Consider the following 24,220-nt stretch of genomic DNA (forward strand, 5'->3'; position numbering starts at 1 on the left):
TATCCTGCCTTGATAGAGTTCAAAACGGGATTCGAAACATAGTAGGTGATGCTCTTTTTTCTTCCCTGCAACTTCTTTCCCACGGAAGAGACATCGTGGGCCTATCTCTGCTCTATCTGTATTTTCATGGCAAGTGCTCCACAGAACTCCAATTTATGGTTCCTCCTAGCTAAACTTTCACAAAAACCACTTGATCAGCTACAACTACGATATACGATCATCCCTACTCTCTATCTGTGCCTAAATCTAAACGCGGTTCCACCAACAAAGCTTCTTTTCCAGGACTGCCCACCTTTGAAACACTGTTCCACTTCCCGGTTGAATACAACATGGTAGTCTTCAACTCCAATGTAAACAAGTTCTTGTTGAGCCGTTCCCATAAATAATAAAATTCTACCCAATTTACACCATTAACGATAACTACACTAACACCTTATATTCATTAACCCTTATCCTCGAGTGGCCTTCAGGCCTTAATAAGTGATTACTCCCTAGTAAAAGAAATATATATACAAATAAAATATAACATTCAGTTTAAGCTATTATGAAATGGATGGAATATATTTTTATATAACTTTCATTAAAAAAATATAATTTTTTTCTATGTAAAATACAAAAGTCAAATTTGAATATTTTGAAATGTTTATTTGAAGTTTTAGTTTTAAAAACTTTATTTTCAAAAGTTAAATTTGTACTTTTTTGCAAAAGATGAATTTCTTTAATGAAATAAAAGTCTTCGCAATCGTAACAGACATCTTTTGATGTTTCCAAGCATCAAGAAATATCTGTTATGATTCCGAAGACTGTGTATGGCAGGAATTGCTACAAAAATCATAAAAAAATGTGGATTGTCCCCTCTTTTCCCTACTAGTACTCTTTCGAAAATAAAAGTAGAAAAATACTTCTGTTTAGTTAAAGTGCACACGTGTCGTTTTCCTTTTATTAATGACAAATAAACTATGTTGATCCACAAAAATAAATTAAGAAAAAAACTAATTCATGAGAAAAAAAAAAAAGTTGAGAACCATTGAGAACCATTGTTCCCAAATATTTCCAAATTATGCATCATCATCCTTCCTTTCTGTTACATTGTTTTCGGACGCCATCTTGTTCTTATTGCCACTACGTTTCAGATACTATAAAGTCCAGACTTCTTCAGTAATTCCCGGTAATTTCAAAGAAAACCCATAATTTAATATGAACACATAGTTTTTTAATAAACAGTGTATTAACAAGGAAAAAGGAAACATAATATATATTTGTCTAAAAAAAAAGAAGAGAATACCCGTCCCAGGACAGGTAAAATGAATCGCATAAACAAACCAGTTTTATGTCCTCTAACGAAGATTCAAATAAAGACATAATGATAGGAAAACTTACACCTAGAACCTTTATTTCAATTTTGGTTAAAATCTTTGACATGATTTCGATTCTAAAAAATGTCTAAGATATAAGGTGTAAGCATAAGGAGTCTGAAGAAGAGTTTGAAATTCATGGAAGTTTTATTAATTGATGTCTAATGACTATGGTTCAAATTTAAATTTCAAATATACAAAATTTCAAATACGGAGTTGTCCCCTATATTTATCCTCTTAAAACCCCTTTAAAATACAAAAAAAAGAAAAGGGCATTTTGAGAATGCTGATAAATTGATATCCAATGCATATATGAAAGATTAACATCAATACAAATAAATTTCACAAAGTCGTAATTATCTAATTCGCACAAAGACTTTTCACCTCTTTAAAGCTTTCTTTGTATGAAGCAAAATTAAACTAAATATAGACTACATGACCCACGCTTACATCTTTAAGCTGCACTCCAAAATTCATAATGATCGGTGAATTAGTTTTCGACTGAATTCTGTGCGTACATATCTTTATAAACCTACCTAACTTCATATAAATACTGATTTAAAAATATTCTTTATTCACCATGTTTCTTAGGAGCCAAGTCAAAGTTTATTACGATATCATTAACAATTTTGTCGCAATAAATCGACATAATAATTAATTTAGTCGATGGGATATCTAATTCTATCAAACAGAGGATTTCACACACGCGCGCGTGCACACATATATCTATATATTAATACGATAGAGTGTGCATTATTTTCTGTGTCATGCTTACATCCGGGTCGTTTAATCGTTATGTACTTCCATTTCTTGTAATAAATAATTTTACCAAGAATTCTTCATAAGTTTTGATTTCGGTTTCGATTATAGCTGATGGCACTCCAATAATCTATTTTTAAAAAATAATTTTATCAAGAATTATCATAAGTCTTGGTTTCGGTTTCGATTATAGCTGAAGGAACTAAATTTATATATATATATATATATATATATATATATATATATATATATATATATATATATATATGAGTTTGGGATTCGGTTTCGATTCAAGGTGATGAATCGAAGTCATATAGATATATTTTTTTATAATATATAAAAACCGATAGAACATTAACTCTATAATAATATATACGAAATCTGCAAGAATTAAAATATCATATTTAAATGTATTTTACGACCTAGCTACGCCGAGCGTCCATGCTAGTACACCATACTAAAACCTGATTGTCACTGCTAGTGAATTGCAAAAATGCAATTTCGATCTGAGGACAGTTTAATAGAACGATATGCAAAAATATTCTGTTTTTAACCTGGAAGAATGCCAAAGAATCGTATTGAATGCCTCAGACTGATTTTGAATCATCATGCATGAATCGAGCATCAATTTTCGAGTGGCATAAGGGATTCAAGGAAGACAGGAAGTCTGTGATGGATGATAGGTGTGGTAGATTGAAGAAGTCAGAATAGCAGTGTTGATTGGCCAAATAAAATAATTCATAGATAAGGACCGCCGTGTGTCTATAGAAACAATAAGTGCACAGTTTGATGTCAGTGTGGGAACTGTACACACAATTATTTGCGAGGAACTAAAGATGCGGAAGATTTACTCCATCCTTATCACAGACTATTTGACCAAGATGGATATCAAGACAGTTCCTCACCCTCCGTATGGTCCCTACATTGCTCCCTGTGATCTTTGGTTATTCCCTAAACTCACAGAAGACCTTAGCGACTGTCGTTATGAGACAATTGAAATAAGATGAAAGATGCTGTGCTGAGAGTTATTAACAACCTCACACAAGAGAACTACCATGAGGACTTTCAGAAATTGTTGGAACAGTACAACAAGTGCATTGCAACCGGAGAAGATTACTTCGAAGGATACAAGAGTTTCATGTGTGTATTATCATTAAAAGTGTCCATACGAAAATGTCTGAAAACTTATTGAACGCACGTTGTATGTCAAGCTTTTGCAATTTCCAGGAGGTAGAAAGCACTTGAAGATAATTCGCACAGTATAAAAACTGAAATGGGTTAATAAGAAAAACACTGTGTAAATCAGTGCAACTCTAAAAACTATGCGAAATTAATTATCTCAAACTTCTTTCTGCGTTTATTTTTCTTTCCTCCTTTAGTTTTAGTTGCAATCTTACGTTACGTGCTGATAGAATAATTAATAGAGAACTGTTGCCAGGAAATTGTGGCAAAAAGATTGTAAAAAATGAGTAAAAATGTGTTGAATTTTATAATTAAACATTTGCCAATAATGTAAGCAACTTCAGATAAAATTGTAAGAACAACTTTTTTACAATTTTCTTTAAGCTGCCTACATTATTATGTTTAATTATGAAATCCAAGACATTTTTATTCATTTTTTTTTTTTTTTGCAATGTTTTTGCCACGATTTTCCGACAAAACCTTTCTATTAAATATTCGGTGCATGTTGTATAGTATGGGACTAGACCTTCTGCCCGCCAATAGTTTTCAACCTTGCAACGCCAGGTAAATACAGCTAGTTGATGATAAATTTGCCTGCTTAGGATGTCGAAAAATTCTACCCGATTATCAGCAGACATGAAATGACACCCAACTACCCTCGCCCTCTAAGATTGATTTTGGAAAAAGGGAGAGATAGATACAAGATCTAATTTATACGTTGATATCAGACACTTGCTGCTTGGAAAAGAGACAAGAGTTACTTTCATTAACTGACGTAATTCAGGAAGTTCCCGTTTTTTGTTTCATTATATAGCAATAAATAACCAAATTAAAAACTAACCGTGACGCACAAGGGGAAATAGATAAACATTCTTAGCAGACAAAATAAAACTTTTTATGACATATCAAGTTAAATGAAATAATCAAACGACCTTTAAAAAAAAACTTTATTTTTACTTAAAATTTATATACATATATTATAAGTAAAAATAAAGTTTATATATATATATATATATATATATATATATATATATATATATATATATATATATATATATATACTGAAGTGGGCGGGTTTATCCGGTCGTAAAATACGCTTAAATATGACATTTTAATTTGTCCAGATTTCATATATAGAGCCGTGATCTCTAAAAAAAAAATATTTAGGTGCCATCACCTAGAATCGAGATCGAAAGCAAAACTGTAATATTCAAAGCTGGTGACGTTACCACTGTACCAACGTGACACGCATATAAACTGATTAACAATTAAAAGTAAACTAAGATAAATATACAAAATGTTTACGGATTTTTTTTTTTCAATTTTGACTAATTTTTGACTTCTTAAAAACTATTTAAACCGACTAAACACCCCCAAAAAAGAACGGTCCGTAAAAATCCAATCATGTGACTTTTAGTTTCGGAAGAGATAGAGTTTGAAAATATGGAGACGGACAGATAGACATATAGCATTTTATATATTAGTTTACTATTAATTTATCTATATATAATTAAAAAAAAAAAGATTTTATTCAGGAATCCTAAGTAGGACGACCGGAGGTGTATTTGTGGTATTATGGCGAATGAGAACTTTAGCTAGGATTAGAATAGGCCGTAATTTTCGAATGGCCTTGTGCCTAATTTTTTATTTTGTTGTTTTGTCTTGTATTTTCAAGAAAATATAAAATATATGACTCAAGTTATTATTTTCAATTAGTGTCACTAAAGTTCAATTTGTTTTGAACACAGCGTTGTATTTCTGAAAATTGTTTTTCCTTTTTTTCTAAATATGCAATCATCATGACGTCATTCACGAGGTATCCCTTTCTGTTTAATTATACAACAATAAATATTCAAATTAAAAATAACTCACCTTAACGCACAAAGGATAAAGCGTAAAAGTTTCCTGAAAACAAAAAAAAAAAGAAGTGTTTTATGACATACAAAGTTATTTAATGCCGTTAACTTTTTTATTTATTTATTTGGAACAAATCGTTGTAATTCTGAAAACATGACATCACTCGCGGGATTTCACTCTCTGTTTAATTATAAAGCAATAAATAATCAAATAAACAACTGGTTTTGACGCACAAAGGGAAATAACGTGACCGTTTACCTTTTTAAACTGTGTCGTCATATTTTAACAATCGGCCCCACACGTTGTACCTGCGACAGTCGAATATGAAGATAAAAAGAAAAGAAATTCGACTCAGCTTTTTCAGTTGAAATGAAATGCATTTATTTATGGTTCTTTCAAAATAAAGCACTGTCTTTTGTTTTAAAAGTCTCTTAGTTTATGTCATATGCCATGCGGTTTACAAAACCCTGCCGTTTCGAAACGGGTTAAAAGTCTCTCGCCGCCACCACAAGGCCACACGTAAATCCCACCCAGCGCGCTTATTTATTTATTTTTATCCTTGCCACGCAGTCGATTTTTTTCCTTCTCTGCTTTTTTTATTTTTTTCCTTCTCCGCCGCTGTGACGTCACTTCGCACCTGGCTTAGTTATATGCATATGCGGCTTTTGCTGATACAAGCGTGTCAGAGGCTCCGTTACAGGTATACATTTCTTGAAAACAAAAAATATGTTATCATATAACTAGTTGTTTTTATTTAGTGTTGCTAAGTTTTTATTTGGTTTGAATATTTCGCAATATTTCTGCAAACATTTTACATTTCTTTTTAAATATGCAAACGTAACTATTTTACTACTCAAAAAATTTATCTATAAAAATTAACATGCATTATTTCTTTAATAATATCTCACACAAAAAAAAACACGGTAATATTTTTAACGTCTACATGTTTTCCTTCTTTAAATTTCTCTTTATAAAATCAAAGTCTCATTTTTAATAAAATATAAATAGATAATCCTTCGTGACATTGAATTAAAAAAAATAACGAAATGTATACAAACATACATAGTAAAGCAAAGCAGGTGTCGTTGACATTTATTGACAGTTTAAGCCGATATGACGTAATATTACGTCATTCAACTTCCGGTGAGAAATTAAAAAATATATTTCATAAAATGCTTGATGTTATCATCTCATATTAGTTTTTATTGATATTTTTTTTTAATATGGAATTATAATGTTAACTATTTTAACATCAATGAGTGAACACGAAAATACATTATTCTGGTGCAATTATACTATAATAGCGAAACTCGAAGACGAAAAATCGATTTTTAAAAAGTGCTATCTTTTTTATCATTTTCAACTAAAACCAATGATATCTACTTAATTGGCATGCCAGAAGTACTTAAATATTACAGTTTTCAATCATTATCGTAAAAAAACCGACGCCATATTTATTTGGGAATACGTGACACAATAACAAGAGAAGTAACTCAGTAATACAAAAAAAAAAAAAAACGCACCATTTTTTTTATTGTAATAGTTACCCACTATTTATCTCCCTTTGGGACTCTCCGGTGCCTTTTTAGCCAAAAATTTTCGTCAAAAATATTTTCTTTAATAATCTCTTTCTACCTTATCATTCTTTGTAATTTTTTTTGATATATTCATTACTGTAACGTGACAATTAAATAGAGACCATTAGATTAGTTGAGATTCAAGACTAAAATGTTTTAATTTCGTTATTATAGTGCAGTTGCACCCATTATTCTGTTCGAAAAGAAATCAAATTGTGTAAATACATTTTATTTCATTCATTGTTAACATTGTCCATGTTTGTTTATTTTGAGTCCATGTATCAAATAGTTCTTCCTAATTAAAAATATTTCTGTTTTCATTTTCTAATCTTTTCCATTTATTCCATCTTATTTAGACCATCTTTTTCTTGACTCTGACTTGCCCTCTGATCTCTATAACAGGACTCAACATCTTGCGACGAGGCACTCTCACTGCCGATAGCAAACAGAACATCCCTGATGCGATTAGGTGACCTCTTAGATCCACTCTTCCTTCTTTCATTTTGTTTTGTTTTGTTTTCTGTTCTCATAGTTCTAGAAACATGCATGCAGTGTTTGCCATTTGCGAAAACTCCAAGAATTGCATTGCGAAATCTTTTAACCATATTTAGATTCTTTGATGCCAAACATAAATACGACCTTCATATATGAAACCAATAAATAATAAGCGAATAAGTCTTTCATAATATATACATAAACACATTTATATGCACATATATACACATATATATATACAACTCATCAGCGGCAAAGTTATGTTCGTTGGAACATAAATCTATCTATGATGAGTTATTTGATGAATTTCAACCATTTAACGAAACACGTGTAAGACGAATTATCCGGCTAATAAAATATAATAAAAATTGTATGAGTGTGATATAAATGTACCTTCAGTTTAGAATGTTTACTTCTGATATACATGCTCTGAAAGTGTAAATTCATTTTAATTGAACATAATTTACTGTGGCCATTCGGAATATATTTGAACACATACATTAAAAAGTATATATTTCTTTATAATCACACGTATATATATATATATATATATATATATATATATATATGCGTGTGTGTGTGTGTGTGTGTGTGTGTGTGTGTGTGTGTGTGTGTGTGTGTGTGTGTGTGTGTGTGTAATCGGTATATCATGATGATGATTCAAAAAATAGGTATAGGTAACAAAAAATGGAATTAAAAAGCAAGAAACAGACTAATTAAAACAAAAAGAGTACCGAACACTGTTTTGTTTTTTTGTTTTTTGTTATTTTTTGTATTTTTTTTCATTCTGTTTCATTTTACTCCAGTTGAAGTTATCATAACTCAAGGGGGCCTGGTCTATGGGCTAACATTTGATCTCTGTATGAGATAGATAGATAGATAGATAGATAGATAGATAATTGAACATTTCATTAACGTTCTCCTTTACATCTTGAACGTCGAGTTAGTAAAGAATTAGAGAACGTAATTTTCCTTCCTCAATTGACCATATAAATATGTTATAGCATTTATTTCCTTCCTCAATTGACCATATAAATATGTTATAGTATTTATGTCTTGTGATCTCTTGGCCTTACTGTATTCTAGAAAGAATACACCTAGTCTGGTGGAGTATCACGCTTTGTACTGTTACTTGAGTTAACATCACTTGAAGAAGATGTTCAATTCATAGTAAAAGGCCGGAGATCTTATTTTGGCCGCGAATACTACAATGATAATATTTTGAATATTTAATTAGAGTTTACTTGTAGAGAAACGTATCCTCATGCCAGGTTGTCCTGACAAACCCCTGTACGGAGAAACCTTAGACACTCGAGAATATTGTCTAGTAGGCACTCAAGTACTATCCAGTAGGTATTCAAGTTATCTCCATCAGGCATTCAATGTGCGTGTCTATATGCTTAGGTATAGCTATTTAAATGATAACAAGGCAAAAAAAATGTAAAAGAATTAATTAAACACCGAACCATATTTCCTTGGATTTCATATCAGTTCTGAACTTATCATTCTTATTACGATTCTAATAATCCATGAAACTGTGAAACTGCAATAAAGTTTTAAAAGCTAAATAGTAAAGCTAATTGATTATAGTTTATATGACACGAACAAGCTTCTGACGCCATTATATATTATTTACTGCGAATAATTATATTTCTTTTGAAATAAAAAATAAATAGTTATAAAAGTCTATGGTATTAAAAGAAAAAAAAACTTCGTCTCCCACAAAAATAGTTTCCATCGTCACTTAGCCATTCTTTAAATAAAGAAAGCAAAAATGTCTCTTCTTTATATATTTAAATTTGTATGAATATATTTCTTTACAAAAGTTTCAGTCTTATATTTTTTAAATTGTCCTGTTTACGCGACCGTATTACACGATTTGAGATCATTCCATTTTAAAATAGATAAACAGCTATATCATTCAACATCTTTAGTGATAAAACAATATCATATTTTGTCTGAGTGAAAGGTGATATCGCACATACGAATATGATGCGTCTTAATATCTCTTTATCCCCATAAATATACATACACGCACACAGACACACAGGCACACACATCATTTAACATGACATTTCCATATACGAAATGTTTTTTTCTTCGGGCAATTCAAAGAGAATTTTTATTTTTTATGATCAAATATTCTAGTGAAAGATTTGTATGGCATCAAAGCATTTAAAGTGTTTTAGAAAAAAATGTGTTCCTGCATGATATTGTAGCTTAGTTGAGTATTCAGTTTTTACCCTGCCTCATATTGTGAATGTGGGTTTTAACAAAAAAAATAAATATCTTGAATCTGTTTTTAATTTATTTTTTTTTCGTTGAAAATATTATAGTCTATAGTTTTTTTAGTGAAAAGTAGCTATTCATTCTTAGATCTATTTATTGACACACCTTTTACGAACTTTTGAACATCACGTGATATTTGCAGCTAAAATGATTGAATATTGCTGAGTATTCTTTTTCATTTTTCCTGTAAATTTTTATTTCTTAAATTTTTTTTTTCTCAACTGTTTTCAAAAATTGAGCTAACCAGCAAAAATAGATATTTATCTTTACGCAATTTTTGTTTTTTCCTCTGAAGAGAAACTCCATTGAATAAGGAACCCTTTAACTTTTATTTCGCATCCATTGTTTTGAATAATATATTGTACATTCAATTCTACACTACTTTGACGTTTTCTACAATGTTTTCAAAATGCAAACTTTTTCTTATATATATATATATATATATATATATATATATATATATATATATACATATATACATATATATATATTAATATATATTCATATATATATTCGACTACATATATATATTCAAGTACATATATATATGTATATATATGTTTAACTACTTCATTTACTCACATAAAATTAATATACGAAAGTATAGATTTCTGCGTAAACTTTAAGTATTTACTTCAAAAGTGCTCAATACGTAGGTAGAGCTAGTTAGTAATTTATAAAATATATATGGCGATTAAGCTACACTGAATATTCGGCGTTTCATCCACTCTAGGATTCCTCAGGCTTATGCGCAAATTCTGAGGAATCCTAGAGTGGATGAAACGCCGAATATTCAGTGTAGCTTAATCGCCATATATATTTTATAAATTACTATATATGTTTATATATATATATATATATATATATATATATATATATATATATATATATATATATATATATATAAACGTAATCATGGCAAGTACGTTTCAAAGAAACTTTCATGTTTCATTCCCGATGGAACTAGTCAGGCTAAATGTGTGGTTGTATAGTTTGTAAATGCTTTTATATGTAAATAGTGTTTGTGCTGGCTTACTAACTTATCGAATTCGTTGGTATCATTACTCTCTTTAGAATTGTTATTTTCATTAGCAATTCAGCAAACTCCTCTCATACAAAGGTGTTCTGTCCTTTATTATGAAAATTTGTTTTGGCATTCCCCACATTTAACTGGATAAAATTACAACATTACTTTGATCTAACATGTAAGAACTATAAAATAATTTGTTCGTTCTATGTACAGGGTGTCCCAAAAGAAGCTGACAGATTTTAAATGTTATTAGCTTCCTTAATATTTAGGTTATGCTTACCAATTTTCATATGTAGGTAGATGATCCTCTCCGTGAGTTTTTGAGATATAGTAAGATACCATAGACTACTTATTCTAATTTTATTTACACAACTTAATCTAGGGTATGTTTTTCACAAGGTCTAATTTTAGTTATGAAAAATGATGTTACGCAAATGTCCACCATTTTCATTTTCACACTCTTGTGCTCTCTGCAGGGCATTGTCCAGCACTTCACTTTTTGTTTCAGGGCATAGCGTCTTAATTTGCTCGTCTGTATTGTTTTTAAGGGCATTTATTGTGGCTGGTTTGTTTGCGTACACCCGCTCTTTGAGGTAACCATAAAGGAAGAAATCTATACATGTGAGATCTGGCGAGCGGGTGGCCAATTTATCTCACAGCCACGAGAAATTATTCTGTTTCCGAATATGTCCTGGAGCAGAGTTAATGTTTCTCGTGCCGTATACGCCGCTGCACCGTCCTGCTGGAACCACATTGATCGAGAGACCCCAATTTGACTTGATCTCCTATTTACTGATTTGGATGGATCCTCGGCCAAACTCTATGCTAATCTCTGACGATTCTCATCATTTCTTGCTGTACGCGGTCTATCAGATTTAGGGAAGTCACACACAGACCCTTGCTCATGAAATCGAGCCACCATAGCTTTTATTGCATTGGAAGTAGTGGAATTTCTTGTGTTGAAGTTTCGTCGAAATTCTCTTTGAGTTTCTGATATTGACTCATTTACCCGAAAATACGACTCTACGATAAATATCCGCTTCTCGGTGGTGTACCGATTTAGGATGACCTTGGAAGGATTACTCTAGATGATCTGAAAAATAAAAGAAAAATATCAAACATTAAGAAAGTTATGAATTTTTTTTTAACCGTCAGCTTCTTTTGGGACACCCGTATTTTAGTATCCTTTTATATTTATACAAAAATTATTTTACTATATATTAGAAGATCAAAGCTAAAAAGCTACGGTTACATAATGCGGAATAAAAACAAGATTAATATTCTGGGTCTGAACACGTGATCAGCTCATAAAAAGCTGCCTGAAATTTTTGTTTTTTATATATATTTTTTAGTTTATGTTTCTTCCCATCGTAAATGCAAGTTAGTTTGACTTTTGTAATCGAGTAATACTTGACGCAATACAAATACGCGTACATATATATATATATATATATATATATATATATATATATATATATATATATATATATATATTAAGAGAGTGAGTGACAGAGAGAAAGAAAAGACAATTTAAGTCTGTAAATTAAATTTTACATGAATTTATTGTTCAATAGATCACCAAAATAAAAAAATATTATTTAATATTTCTTATCCTGTCGAACGATAAATTCATTTACAATCTTAACTTGTGTTTTTTTATGACAAACTCTATTTCCTATCTTGGCTTTATTGAGCTTTTATATTTGGTTGCGATTACTATATAGATATTAATATTTATATTCACTTTAAGTTTATAGAAGCTTTTTGCTTGTGAATTTGATTTTTACTTCTTGATATATATATATATATATATATATATATATATATATATATATATATATATATATATATATATATATAAGCCCTTTATATATATATGGTCTGATGGTTTGTATCAATTTTCCAAAATAAATAGACTTTCATTTATTACGTCCATCAATTGATGTTTCCGATCCAATTTGTCTGTATATGTGTTTATGTACAACTAAGCAGTTCATTGAATTGTGAAAAATTGTGATCCAAATTGTGATAAAGCATAGTCTAACTTAGAACTAATTTAATTTTCTGATATTTTGGTGAAATGCTAAGGTCTAGGCTAAAAAACTGCTAAAAGTTACTTGTCAGGGGAAAAACCCTCGTTTCGATTCCTTGTAGAGAATCACTACTCGGCTGATACCAGTGCAGTCCAACATCTTATATGAACTTGACCTTAGCCATGAACATTTCGATCATGGTCAAATTTCAACTTGTATGTTTTATTTTATTTAATATATGGATCTAATGTTATTCGAATTGTCCACGTTGCTATGAATTAACTTCGGAAATTTATCGTGCACTATGGCGAAGTGCCAGATAAGACTTTATCCCATTCTTCTGGCGATTAACGTTGATTTTGGGTTTTGTACATTTCACTTTCTCACAGATATTATTTACTATCAATCTGCGCATGCGCATTTAGTCAATACGGTTATAAAACTTTCTTTCAGGAAATCACTCAAGATTTTCTGCGTATGTATGTACCAAATAACCTTGCATGTGTTTTTTTTTATGATTGAGATGACTTTTGTGTAGCATGTTTTTAGAAAAAGATTGTATGAGATTTTTTTCAGTTGAAATATCATTTTTTTTAATGAACCAACAAAAATGATTTTTTTCGGACTGGTTATTTCATCTGGTTGTTGTTACTACAAAGACCCGTGACCTAGTAGACCTTGCGGTTCTGAGTTCAATTCTGAGCAAAGGTAAAAAGACGAGGTAATAAGATAACTGAAATAGTCACGAAGGCTGAAAAACGAAATTTGAACTGTGTGACTCAAAATCCAATGACGTTTCCGTAGTGCAACGGCAAGGTACCTGAAAATAAACCGATACCGTTATTTCCAGAGATGGTACTATGCTGAGCTTATATCTTTGACTCCTCTTTGTAAGAACTCCTTACCAAATACTTAATAATTGATCAACGTCTAAATTACAAATGAATCTTTTATTCATAAAGAAAAAGTGAGACAATAAAACTCTTAGTAAACCTTGAAGTAAAAACGAAATTAAGGAACGATAACTTTTACTAAAAGTATTAGAGCTATTCTCAATAACTGATTTTTTTTTTCTTTTAAAGTGAGTATTTAATAAATGTTACATATTAGAAAACTATTTTTAAGCAGTTTTTAACTCATCATCATCATATATGAATCCGAAAATTCTATTTATAGTTAGAATTCTTTCTAGAAAAAACGTCGGGTACGTGCGGGAAGAACGACGAGAAGGTTGCCAACATCCTAATGGAAAGTAATTTGTGGAGTGAACTGGATCTGAACTTGAAACACCTAAGACATCAGTTCGCGCTGTAAACCACTTCATCGCCATCACCTCCTAGCTTTTAAATAAATCGTAACGAAGTACCTTATTGCAATCGACATAGTACAACAATCACAAATAAAAGTTGGCTCGTCAGAATTAAAGCTTCATTTGGCAGTTTAAATGCTACTTAAGTTCAACTTGAAAAATTCGTCCAACATTACATTTTTATATTAGAGGATAGCAGATATGGATTAGAAGATCGGGAGAAATTTGGAAATCTTTATTATCCGGTGAATCTATACTTTGTAAGTATGTTTCATTGAACAGCAGAAATAATTCCTGTTTGTTTCTTTTACGATCCGTCTTTTCCATTTGCTGGGCTAATGTTCGAATGTTCTGTTCGCATGTAAAAAGAAATTCTCCATAGTCGCGAATGTTTTCGGCTTCCATAAGTCATCTTCAGGTTGAATTAAAACAATTGCGTTAAGTGAATTTATTGAAAAAGCCGATTAAAATCGTTTAAAAGGACCTAAGCTTATCCTCTTCCTCATATTGAGCCTGATTGATGGTCGGTTTCTTTATGCGAATGAGTCGGACGTCTATAATTGGGAGGCGCAGGTTACAATATGAGACTGTTAGAATGGCGGTATTTTTTATTAATGTTTTTACATTCATTTTTGGGCGTGTCATGTGCTACTAGGGGTTAGTAGGTGGAGCTGTTAGGGAAAGACAGGTAACATGTAAGCCAGCGAGAAATACTGGTCCTAGTCATACTGATATATGAATTGTTTTGTGAGACAAATTCTCCTATAGGAAATTTAAAAGCATACACGGCGTTAGTAGATTTTAGCAAATTGTTGTCGGGTGTCGGGTTATTGCGTATTAGTAAGTGATTTGTTTTAAATTTTTTATAATAAATATTTAAAAACTTTTCGTATTATTTGAGAGTGTCTCTTTTAGATTATTTACCCTATCAAGTCATGAACGTTCAATCTACCCCATTTTCATTGTTTGAACAACAACTCTAATAGGGAGAGGTAGTTCAAGAGATTTCATGATGGTGGTTGAGTGCAGTTTGTAAAGTCAACAGTTTGTACTACTTCTTTTCTTTCAGTCAGAATATCTAGATATCGTATGGCTTGCCTGCTTATTTTTGCTAGCCATACATCTCCGTTTAGCTGGAACACAGAAAGCACGGTGGTCCAAAATACAAAGGCAAATAAAAACATTGTAATAGAGGAAATTACATACAAATCTGTTTGGACCATCAGCTGATGAGATCGGGGACAGAAAAAAAAGGAAAAAGAAAAACTTCAGTTTGAAATATGGATTCTTTATATATATATATGTAATCAATTGGTATATAAGGGGAATAGCGAATATAAGAAGGACGAGTTGGTGATGACAGTGAGTCGAGCTTTTGATATCTGAGAGAGAGAGAGAGAGTAAGAGAGAGAGAAAACATGGACGTTGACATTTGGTGTTGTGAATTGCTGTAAGAGGATTTGATACAAATTGCGGAGTTAGCGAGAAGGGGTTCTGATATTGTTTTGTTTTGTCATAACATGCACTTACATGAATAAAAAAACAAGTCGTATAAATATAGACAAATATATATATATATATATATATATATTCTGATACTTCATTTTATCTATGTTATATGTTTACAATATATATATATATATATATATATATATATATATGTTTACAATATATATATGTATATATATATAAGCAAGATGTGGCGAAAGGTTGAAAAATGGTGTGTGTGTGTGTGTGTGTGTGTGTGTGTGTGTGTGTGTGTGTGTGTGTGTGTGTGTGTGTGTGTAATGGTGATTGGCAGATCCGTTTGTTCTATAGTCTAAACTAGCTTTAATCACCAAACTATAGAATTTACTCTACGCGCTAACCTATTTAAATATTCCGTCAAATGGTTTTGGCGTTTTCTAAACAAGAAATATATAACTTTCTCTTTCTCTCTCTCTCTCTCTCTCTCTCTCTATATATATATATATATATATATATATATATATATATATATATATATATATATGTATATATATATATATATATATGAAATCAAAGATTAGATAACAAGTCATATATAACTTTATTATATCATCAGAACAATGAGGAAAAGTAACAGGGGTAAATTGAGAAGAAAAGAAACCTTTTTAGGACATGGCATTTCGAAGCTAAATGTTCTCATCAAAAGTGAAGAAGGGCCAGAATTATACAAAATGCAAATATAGATACAAACTGGCTTCATAATATTTAGATATAAAATGAAAATGAAGGAATAAATAACATGGTCTGAAAAGGTTTTTTTTTTCTGAATTTTTCCCCTTTTACCTTATTCATCTGATGATATAATAATTCCTCATTTTTGATTCAATATATTAGTTTGCTCCTTTCAACAGTGTTGCACTTTTCTTATCTTGATAAGTTTTACGATCTTAAAGATATATACTTTGATAACATACTTCTATTATATATATATGCATATATATATATATATATATATATATATATAACTACTTCATTTACTCACATAAAATTAATATACGAAAATATAGATTTATGCGTAAACTTAAAGTATTTACTTCAAAAGTGCTCAATACGTAGGTAGAGCCAGTTAGTAATTTATAAAATATATATGGCGATTAAGCTACACTGAATATTCTCCTCAGAAGAGGACCATATAAAAACGAGAAACAACCACAGAATTCGCGCACAAGCCTGACGAATCCTAGAGTGGATGAAACGCCGAATATTCAGTGTAGCTTAATCGCCATATATATTTTATAAATTACTATATATATATATATATATATATATATATATATATATATATATATATATATATATATATATATATGTATATATATATATATATGACATCATAAAAACATATAAACAGATATATAACTTAACTAGACTACCCGTGACCCGTTGGGTCAGTATGTTATATTAGCTATGGAATTCATGTATGAGCGTGGCACTTGTGGCGTAAAGAAAATAGTTGTTGTTTTTTTTTACATAACAGAAACATTTATATGAAAGTATATTAAAATGAAAAATCACGGACGGATTACTCAAACATGAAAATAAAAAAATCCCCCCTATTCGTGTAAAGTTACCTATTTTTTTCAGAATAATCGCTCAAAATGATTTTCCTACGAATCGGGCGCCAACGAAAATCATTTAGCAGCAAAAACGCACATGAACCTACCGATGAGAAATATAAAAATGAAAAATCCATATTGGAATCCTTCAACCAAGTTATAGAAACTTTAAATCTAAAAAGAAAATTAATAAAACCTGGAGCAAAAAAATAAAACCTAAATAAATAAAATAAAACTAATATTGAAACAGATTAGTAAATGTGTCAACAAATTCACCGTTCTCACACAACTATTTTGTATCTAGAAATGTAAACAAAAAATAAAAAAGAAGGAAGGAAGGAAAAGGGACGGACAGAGAGTAGTAGTAGTAGTAGTAGTAGTAGTAGTAGTAGTAGTAGTAGTAGTAGTAGTAGTAGTCTTGGCTTTACTACAATTGTTCTTATATTTATCCACGGGTTAAAGTTGTTTAGTTGTAAGAAAATAGCGACAGTATGGTTGTAATAAAGAATAGTTGCAAAACACCCCCACTCTTCCCATGTTAAATAATAATTTCGAAATAATAACGTTAATATTTCAGTGCGCTGGTCAAAATCTGAAAAAGAAGCGATTTGTGTTTATTTGTTTACGTTGTTATGGGTTACTGTTTATGCGCGCATACGCAACCGGATGTCGTAAACCGGAAAGTGGGTTACATCACTCATTACAAGGTCATTTGAGTTTTATAATTATATAGATTTATTAAAATGACAGCTCAATTCAAAATAATGATTAAACCAGACACACAATGGAACAATGTTTTGCCTTCTCCCTTGCATTTACAAATATCCGTGGACTTTGAACTAACTTTCGCGAGGTAGAATCATTTTTCCTAGCAAATTCCCTGGATATCTTAGCGCTAAGTGAAACTAACTTTCACTCCTACATCCCCTCTAACCACTTTAACATGTCTGGTTATTTTTCACTTTGTTGTAAGGACTCTGGCAGACACATATACTGACTTGGTGTCTATGTTTGTAACACCCTCCCCTCCCATGACAAGGGAATCTAAACTAGAACCAGATGACTAGGCCTCCATGTGCTTTAGACTAACTTTACAACATAGCGTTAGCTATTCTACTTTCTTTATCCCTCTCTCTCTCTCTTGACCTAAGACTGTATTCGAATTAATCACGTTATTGACAGCATAGATATTGCATTCTCCCTAGACGCTAGCGCCTAAATACATGTATTTGGCGACTTTAATATCCACCACAATAATTGGTAACTACACTGACACAACTGGTAGCATCACATATAACTTTTCTAAATTCCATTCCTTAACACAAACAGTAACGTTCTCGACCCGTCTCCCAGATCATCAGGACCAGCAAACTTCACTTTTGGACCTATTTCTGACCAGATTCCCTTAGGATTGTGTGACAAATGCCCATTGCCTACTCGGGAATGCTGATCACGCTGTGATGATATACAACAGCCTAAACTCTCGACCTGAGGAGAGCTATTGCTTAAAACGACAAGGTATTACAATAAAGATGATTTGGATGCTATCAAGGATTACATCAGAGATGCTCCATCAGGAAATATCTTTTCTCTTTCTGTGGAAAATGCAAATGAGACAACTGAATGATTCAAAGCGGTAATTGAAGCACATGTTTCCACACATAAGTTATCTAGCACATCCAATTCTCCGTAATAGTTTACTTATACTTGTGCAGCTGCCATTGCTCAAACGTAGCATGCATACCACAGATTTATCCGACATAAGTCCAGTACAAATAGACAAAAGTTTATAGAAGCTAGAAGGAATCGTAAGAAAGAAATAGCCACAGCCAAAAAAGAATATATCGAAATCACCACAAAATGCATTGAAGCGCAAAAATTAGGAACTCGTGACTTCTGGAAATCTACAACGTTGTAGTAAATAAATGGCAATCAACAGTTCCTCTACTCTCCAACGCTCTTGAAATTGTTTGCAAGGCAACAGAGAAGGGTAATCTGCTTTCTCATCAGTTTGCTTCCAAATCTACTTTGGACCCAGCAAACCACTCCCTCCCAGATTTTTCTCTGCAGACAGAAACCACACTAGATGATCTGAAAATCACGCCTTCTCAAGCACATGATATCATAAAATACCTAGACACCCTACTGTAATATCAAGAAGATACTCCGTTGAGGTTGCTCCAGTTCTCTCCAAACTTTTCAAAATATGCCTTTACGAATCTTGCTTTTCTGACTGCTGGAAAACTGCTTTTGTGGTATCAATTTACAAAAATTCTAGCGAAAGAACTGACCCATTAAATTATTGCCCCATTAAGCTCCTCTCTCTCTCTTTTCGCCAAAATATTTGAATCCACAATAAATCAAGTTCTATCCACCACCTCACAGTTGCTAAACTTGTCGGACCAGCAATATAGATTTATGCAAGCTTGTTCTACTGCAGATATATTAACCGTAATCTCTTAACATATATACCATACACTGAATAAAGCAGTAGCCCTTGAAATATCTAAGGCCTTTGCTAGGTTATGGAACGACGGTCATCCCATGAAAATCAGATCCTATGGTTTTACTGAACGAATGCTTAACATAACTAAATCCTTCTTAAATTAGAGAAGAATCCAGATCGTCATCGATGGTTATACGTCAAAACAATATGATATAAATGTGAGTGTACTTCAAGGGTCAATCCTGATATACGTAAATGACCTCCTTGGTAAAATTGTCTTTGAGATGGGTATATTTGCTGATGACACCACGCTCTATAACAGACATGAGGAAAAAACGAATGAACATACGTCTAAGGCAATGGCAGAAGCACTAGAGGAAGACCTCCAGTCTGTAGTGGAATGGGGCAAAAATGGATGGTCACATTCAATGCGGCCAATGCTAAGCTTCTTTCCTTTAATGATTACAAGAAACCTGCTGAACCACTAAAAGCCATGGCTATTAACACATTACCTGAAAGCACTTCTTTAAACTTCTCGGTTTAATGTTCATAAGCTGGAACATAAGCTGGAACAGATACATTCAAGCACTGTCGCAATGTTTCATCCCTCTGGGTTTTTTTACAAGTAATTTAATGGTAGGTTCTCCGACGAACTATAAGCCCTTGTGCCCCTGAAGTAAATACCCCCGACAAACTGGAGACAAAGCAAAATCCCACTTTCTACACAGTAGAAATCCCTACATGTAAGAAAGCTTTCTACTCTAATAGTTTCTTCTCTAGGACTGCTAAACTTGAGAATTCCCTTTCGGGTTCTTGCTTCTCTGACTGTACTGACATGCAGAAGTTCAAGTGTAATGTAAACATATACTTTGCTGCTCAACTCCCTACATAGTACACCTACAAATTATATCCCAGATAGTAGTCCCCTACATTAAAGTGGCACTGTGTCTTGTTTGTGATGAAAATGCAATAAAAAAACATTTTTGCTACATTCCAAAGTCCAAGTTTTTATACATTTTGCCAATCAATTTTCTTCAAACTAAATCTAGCAGGGAGACCCGACGTTACCCGAGATTGAATAAGAATCAATAAAAGTTTCATACTTCCAATACATTTATTGTCAAAGAAATCGGTGAAATTGCCCATTTTTCAATCAAATCTATTGATTTCTTGTCGGGAATATATGGCGACACACTGGGCAGAACCTTCACGTGCCTCCCGCAGTGACTTAGTTAACAACACATTGTAGTCTATATTGCACGTAACATAGTCTTGAGTTTATAAAATTATTTTTAGAAATTGATTGAATCAAAGTTTAACATTCAAGAGTAAAATATCATGCTTCGATTGTGCCCTAAGCAGAAACGTTCACTTCGAATGCGCCCCCGTCTTATCAAAGAATCTACTGTTAATTTTATGCGCCAGACCTTTCTGCTTGTGTGGTGATAAAACTTCTCCAATGCACTTGTGATGTTAGGCTTTATAAGGGTGCTTGGTCAAAATCGGACAATTCTTTCTGGAATCAGATCTTTTCGATTATCGGCTTTCGATACTTATCAGAAGAATTTCGATTTAATATATATATATATATATATATATATATATATATATATATATATATATATATATATATATATATATAAATATATATATATATATATATATATATATATAAGAACACTCCCAAACACATAAAATATATTGAAATAAAATTTTATGTAAAAAAAATAGTCCCAGCCTTTTCGAAGTCCAATGAGAGCACACACTCTCTCTTTCTCTTTCTCCCCCTCTCTCTCTTTCTCTTTCTTTCTCTATCTATCTATCTATCTATCTATCTCACACACACAAAGTGCCTTTCTATATAAGTATTACCAAAAGTTTCTGTAAAATAAAATCGAATATAAATATTAATATTTATATAGTAATCCCAACTAAATAAAAAAGCTCAATACAACCAGAGTAGAAAATAGAACGTGTCACAGATTGTATTAAATTTAAGACTGTAAATTATACTTTATTACATGAATTTATGGTTTGACAGAATACTCAAATAATATATATATATATATATATATATATATATATTAAATATAATTATCCACTAACACGTATTTCGTCATCTACGATTCATCAGTGTGGTTGAATATATATATATATATATATATATATATATATATATAACTACTTTATTTACTCACACAAATTTAATATACGAAAGTATAGATTTATGCGTAAACTTTAAGTATTTACTTCAAAAGTGCTCAATACGTAGGTAGAGCTAGTTAGTAATTTATAAAATATATATATATAAATATATATATATAAAACAGATCCTTTGTTCGATAAAATGCATGGCCATTGGCTGATAGGAGGGGGCGCGGTGGATACTAGAAAGCTGATTGGCTAACTAGGAATCCTCAACATATATAAAAACAAGAAGCAACCACAAAATTCGCGCATAAGCCTGACGAATCCTACAGTGGATGAAACGCAGAATATTCAGTGTAGCTTAATCGCCATATATATTTTATAAATTACTATATATATATATATATATATATATATATATATATATATATATATATATATATATACACTAGCGGCCAAAAATCGAGGATAGTTTAGTTTTTTTCAATTTCTCAAGAACATTCGAGGGGATTACAACCAAACTTACACACATTTAACATATTTCATATGTTGATACACTGTATTAAATACCTTTTATTGTAAAGGATAGAAATAAGTTATGAGCATTTCAATTTTTTTTTATTAAAGTGGCCAAAACCGTGGGACAAAGCAAAGAAAATAATTTATTGTGGACTGTGTAGTCAGTTTTTCAACTTTTCTAAGTACTAAAATGACGAATAAGTTGATTACATCACTTTGTAGTCATTGCAGCCGGTTTCACCATCATTATGACACCTAAAATTGATGCCTTCGTCAAAAACTACTGCATGGGGAAAACGATTCAATACGAAAGATTGCTGATGACTTGAAGCTGTCGAAAAGTCCCAGATTTTTGGCCGCTAGTGTACATTTATATATATATATATATATATATATATATATATATATATATATGATTACTTCATGTAATCACATAAATTAATGGAAGAGAAGCTGCAAATACCTTTAATATGTCCATTACACAATTTTGATTTTTTTTTTCAATTTTCGGATTTTAATTATGTCAAATCACACTTTATTTCCTTTTAACGGACTGATTGTTCCATTTCTTCTGATGAGTTAAAGGCATAATAGATTCACTAATTGATATAATAAAGTGATTGATTTTGCGCTGTGAAACAGATACTATCAAGAATTGTAAATTTCAACTGAATTAAAGGAATAAATTATAAGATGGTTAACATCATGAATTTTTGAATATGGTTCTTTAGGTATTTATTCACTATATATATGATGATTGCAACGTCTTGTCAGACGAGTGCCACTCCCTCAGACATTTAAAATCCATGAGCCCAAATGCCTGAGGGAGTATCTATACAAATATGATGTTACAGAGTCTTAGCTTTGTACGACAGCTAAGTCTCTCTTTCGGTTCAAAATGTTCAGATCCAGCAACAAGCAAGAGCAAGATAGCCAGCAACAAATTAAACTGCAAACCAGCTTAATGCAGGTAATGGTCTTCCGCTTTATGGTTTTTTAAATCAGAGATTTGCTTCTCTTAGAAAGGTTGCCTTCACCACGGCTTACGGGAGCCCTCTCCACCCATTATATATATATATATATATATATATATATATATATATATATATATATATACATACATATAATTTCACTTTCAATCAGTTAGCATGACACTCACAAATGTATGAAGATAGATTGCTGTTTTCTGGATTATTTCAAGTCAAATTCCTAAGTAAAAATGGGCAATGAAAATAACAACCGGCTGGAGTTCGTGGCTATGGATGGTGTCCTCCAAGGACAATCTCATTTTGAGATATTTAGTAATTTTCAGATTTCAATAGAATTAGATGCGACAAGAGAACACGTGACCTATCATAGTTTCGCAATAATTACGCTTTGTAATTGTCGGTTAATGATATGATAATTATTATTGATTAGGTTTTAGAATTCTAAGCAATGCTTTTCATAACATGACCTGTTGGTTCCAAAATTACTCATATTCTTATTGTTTTGGGTTTTTGGATGCAAACAAAAATCATTGTGAGTAAAAACAAGTTAATAATGTTCCAATCTACGAGGTATATAAAAGCATTAAATTGAACTTTATTTCGCGGTTGGAAACAAGCACAAATAATATTACCGATACCGATACGTTGGATAAAACGAACCAGTTTGTATTTACTACCAATTTATATATATATATATATATATATATATATATATATATATATATATATATATATATAAGGGGGTGGTCACCAACAATGTGTATTTTTTAACATTATTTTATTATTTCGTGTTTTGGTTTTTCATTGAAAATTATGTTTAGATCATTGTAATAATGTTTTTAAATCATTGAAATCGTTTTATCGCGTTTCAGACGTTCTGTGAAGCGTCCTCTTCAGAAAGTATTTACAATGTTTAGAATATATTCAAGATGTGTTAAAAATGTAAAAGAACATTTTCGTAGTTCATTTGAAACGTTTCCGAGAGGTGGAAATATGGGTAAATGATTCTACTTTTCATTCATATGTTCAATTTTTATTACTGGTTCATTGGGCTGGTCTGATGTCTTAAGAGGTGTATTTATAAATAGAAACATTAAAAAATCCCCTGCGTATATTTATAAATACAGCTTTTTATCTAAACAAACATAA

General features: G+C 31.3%; 1 protein-coding gene across 4 annotated transcripts in view; it reads left to right on the top strand.

The window, feature by feature from the left end:
* The window catches only part of LOC145263049 (beta-1 adrenergic receptor-like), a 356,896-nt gene that overhangs the window by 260,005 nt on the left and 72,671 nt on the right, over window positions 1-24,220 (top strand). For 2 of the 4 annotated variants that reach the window (XM_080119875.1, XM_080119876.1), the window contains one exon: window positions 7,133-7,199. The exons of the other annotated variants lie outside the window; for them this stretch is intronic. In XM_080119875.1, coding sequence (XP_079976001.1) covers window positions 7,133-7,199 — 67 coding nt within the window. The remainder of the gene's footprint in view (window positions 1-7,132; window positions 7,200-24,220) is intronic. 4 annotated transcript variants of the gene reach the window in all.

The sequence above is a fragment of the Euprymna scolopes genome, chromosome 38 (genome assembly GCF_053919585.1).
Source record: "Euprymna scolopes isolate OS-2025 chromosome 38, ASM5391958v1, whole genome shotgun sequence".
NCBI lineage: Eukaryota > Metazoa > Mollusca > Cephalopoda > Sepiida > Sepiolidae > Euprymna > Euprymna scolopes.